This window comes from Colobus angolensis, unplaced genomic scaffold (genome assembly GCF_000951035.1).
Source record: "Colobus angolensis palliatus isolate OR3802 unplaced genomic scaffold, Cang.pa_1.0 Scaffold254, whole genome shotgun sequence".
NCBI lineage: Eukaryota > Metazoa > Chordata > Mammalia > Primates > Cercopithecidae > Colobus > Colobus angolensis.
This window is the reverse complement of record NW_012115755.1, coordinates 858,717-862,637: the sequence shown is the minus strand read 5'-3', so window position 1 is coordinate 862,637 and position 3,921 is coordinate 858,717. Positions and strand designations below refer to the sequence as shown.

At 44.6% G+C, this 3,921-nt stretch overlaps 1 protein-coding gene across 1 annotated transcript in view; it reads right to left on the bottom strand.

Moving 5' to 3' along the window:
- LOC105515143 overlaps window positions 1–3,921 on the bottom strand; it is a 17,100-nt gene that overhangs the window by 4,999 nt on the left and 8,180 nt on the right. The window contains exon 6 of the mRNA XM_011946887.1: window positions 907–1,008. Coding sequence (XP_011802277.1) covers window positions 907–1,008 — 102 coding nt within the window. The remainder of the gene's footprint in view (window positions 1–906; window positions 1,009–3,921) is intronic.

Here is a 3,921-nt window from a genome sequence, read left to right as displayed (position 1 = left end):
GGATTTAGCTCAGGCAGTGCCCACCGGCAGGGGCAGGCACTGCAATGGGCACCTGCTTGGGAGGAACACCTGACGAGGTTTCCCTGATGCTGGATGCGCGATGCCTCACACCTATCCTTGCTGGACACAGATAACTAACCCCTGCCAGGACTTGGTGCCACCAAACAAGAATGTGGATGTGACAAAGTCAAAGGGCTGAGTGCCTGTGCATACCAGTGACATGGGAGTTACAGCTGGGGAGGGGTCAGGCAGCCCCGGCAGAGCAGCTGCCACATGGGGCACCTCCTGCAGTGACAGTATCAGATGTGCCTCCAGCTCCCCAGGGTAGACTGTGGGGTACAGCTGGGCTCCTCTGAGACCCACTGCAGCTCTGGGGCAGAAAGGGGTCTGGACATATCATCATCACAGGCTCAGAAGAGCAATGGGGGTGAAGTGGCAGTCAAGGTCCTAGGCGGGTTGACTTGTACTCTGGAGCAGAGTCCAAGGGAAGCTTGGGAAGTGAGCACAGAAAAGGCCTGAGGGTCTGTTGGGGTGGAGGGTAAAAAGAAGAGATCTGGAAACCTCTAGAGCAGGTTCCAACTCAGCACAGACTGAAGGTCAGACAAGCTCAGGGCACAGCCAGGCAGCCCAGTGCCGGGGCACAAGTCAGCTGCATCTGCACACTGCTATCCAACCTCAGAACCCCAACTTCAACACACCTCAACTTCAAGGCAAAAACTTTGCAGAGCTGGTCTGGGCCCAGTGAGATCGAACGTGAACATCTGGCCTAGGGCCAAGGAAGATAGCTGTGAACACCTGTGCTGGGACCAAGGAGGGTGGCTGTGGACATCCGGGCTGGGCCCAAGAGGACAGCCTGGAATAACTGGGATGGGCCCAGAACATGTGGCTATGAACACCTGGGCTGACCCCAATGTGAACAGCTAGAAACACCTGGTGTGCGCTCAGGAGGACAGTTCTGTTCATTTTGGCTGAGTCGAATGAGGACAGCTGTGAACATCTGCACCAGGCCTAATGAAGACAACAGTGAACAGATGGGCTGTCCCCACTGAGGACATCTGTGAAGCCCTGGCCTGGGACCATGGAAACTGCTGAAAACAACTCAAAGAAGTCTTGTGAGGAAATCTATGAACAACAGGGCTAGGCTCAACGGGGACAGGCGTGGACACCTGGGCTGGGCCCAGTGTGGATGGCTGTCAATACCTGGGATGGCTTCTATGAGGGTGGCTGGCACCAATAAGCACATGTGTGAACAAACTGGCTGCCCTCAATGAGGACAGCTATGGACATCTGGGCTGGCTGTCCTTGGCTAGCTTAGATGAGGACCACTGTGAACACTGGTGAGGCCTGGATGAAGACAGCTGTGAAGCCCTGGGCTGGACACAATGAAGACAGCTATGAACAGGTGGCCTGGGGCCAATGAAAATGGCTCTTAACCCTGGGCTTGATGTCACTGAAGGGAACTGTGAACTCCTGGGCTTGCCTTGATATTGATGGCTATGAATAACTGTTGGTATAAAAAAAACTGAGCTCATACAAATGAGGAAGGCTGTGAACCCCTGGGCTGACCTTGACGGGGATGGCTGTGAACACCTGGCCTGGGCCCAATGAGGACAGCTGTGAAGAGCTAGGCAGGGCCCAGTGAGGTCAGCATTGAACTCCTGGGCTGGCCCAATGAGGATGTCTGTGAACACTGGTCTGGGCCCACTGGCTATAAGGACTAACACCTGGGCTAGCTACCAATGAGGACAGCTGTGAACACCTTGGCTGGGCCCTCTAAGGACAGCTTGGAGTGTTTGGGCTCGGCCCAAAGTCAACAGCTGTGAACCCCTGAGCTGGGCCCAGTCAGGGTGGCAATGAACCCCGGGTTGGGCCAGTGAGGACAGCTGTGAACACCTGGCCTGGGTCCAAAAAGAACAGGCTGAGAACACCTGGGTTAAGCCAAAATTACATATTTCTCAACTGAACTGAAAATCTGCTCTAAGATGCTTTGAACTTCAACATACAATATAGACAGGAAGTAAATGAAAAGCAGTTCCGTCCTTCTCACTCCTCTGTGTTTCCTCACACACTGCACTTTGCCTTGCAAACAGCCCTCCTCTGCCTCCCCACATTAACTGAGGTCATCGCCAAAACTCACTTCAAACACTTACCAGTCCCAAGAATCCTTCCTTTTTGCACAGCACTTAGCATAGTATATTGTAATCATTTTATTGCTTCCCTCTGAAACCAAGAGCTTCTTGAGAGCAAGGGCTGTATCTTTTGTCTCTATAACCCCAAAGACCTAAGACATAGTAGCAAATACTTTAAGCTTTTTTACATAAATTAATCATCTAAATTATTATATCTAGAGCAGTGTTTCTTAAACTATATTTTAAAGAATATTTGCTTTACCAGAAGTACCCCAAGACAAAGACTACATGACCGTCTGCATTTGAGAAGTTACAAAACTATTTCATGTCCAACAATCAAGAAATGTCTTGAACTTTACCTAATCCCCATTTGACAATAGTTTTGTGGCAAACATTAACAATTGAGGAATTAAGAGTTTCAGAGATACTGTTGCCAGAGCTTCCCAAAGAGGTGAAGGTTTCCTCTGTGTGGTACAAACTTGCTTGATTCACTTCTGTCAATGGTGTCAGGATCCCAGGTGCTAATGTCAGGCACTGCTGCTCCAAATGGGTCACTAAGGTATTTCCTTAGCTCTGAATTAGGAGAGATTGGCTGCAAATGCACTTATTCTCTTTATTATTAAATAGTCCATTGGTTTTTTTTCCTAATACAAGAGAATAGATTTTTATCTTAACTGTTAGAAAGCTTAGTATGTTCTGCATAAGAGAGGTTTAAAAAACTTAAAAATAAATCTTAAAAAAATCCAAAGCTCAGTAAGAAATTCTATTATCAATTCTAATGGTAATCTTGGGACCCTAATGCAACTCTACTTTTTAAACCCATTTTTATTGGTTTCTATTTAAATTGTATTTAAAATTAGTTTTTATTTTAGGCAAAATATAAATCAGAAATAAAAATATAATGGCCTGTCAATAAAAGCTCTCATACTGATCCATATGGATTATTTCTAGCATAACAAAAGCCCATAAGTCACTTGCATTTTTAGGGAAGATTGCTGAGGAGAAAGATGTAATGTCTGCAACATTCATAAACTATCCACCAATAACCAGGAATAACCTAAAAAGGCTTCTAGGATTCTAATTGGTAGATGATTATTTGTGGTATAGATAAAGAAAAGTTTTAAAAACTTCTAAATTCTAAAATTCAACCCCATAACTGAGGAATTTGTATAATCTATAGACTATGTATTATAAACAAATACACGCTGACTTAAAAACCTTGAAGTCTTTATCAAAATATACTACAATCCAAAATACTTACAAGGACAATACTTGTAAACCCAAATACTTACAAGGACAAAGGAAGGTTCCCTGAGAAAGGGAAGCATTGATGTGGGCACAGTAGCAAGCTGGAGAATATATGCCTTCTGTAAAGGGGCGACCTCTGCACAGCAGGCCCCACTGAGTGATAGACACTCAGTGGATGCCAGATTTGATTTTTTAACACAAGCCTGAAGTCCCGATTTCTGCACAAGTCTTCTAAATTTTACATGTTGACTCAATTTACAGAGGCAAACAAACAAATCTGTGCACCACATTTAGAATACAGCCCTTGTGTTTTTATATTTGCTTCCTAGCAAATATAAAAATGTTACTAAATGGTTGTGTATAATCCAATAATTTGCATGTAAAATATTTTCTTTCTCCAGTATCGTATGTTTTACAAAAATTTCAGGCCCTCATATATAATAGAAATTGCTAAAAAGAAATTGCTAAAATATTTTCTTTCTCCAGTATCGTATGTTTTACAAAAATTTCAGGCCCTCATATATAATAGAAATTGCTAAAAAGA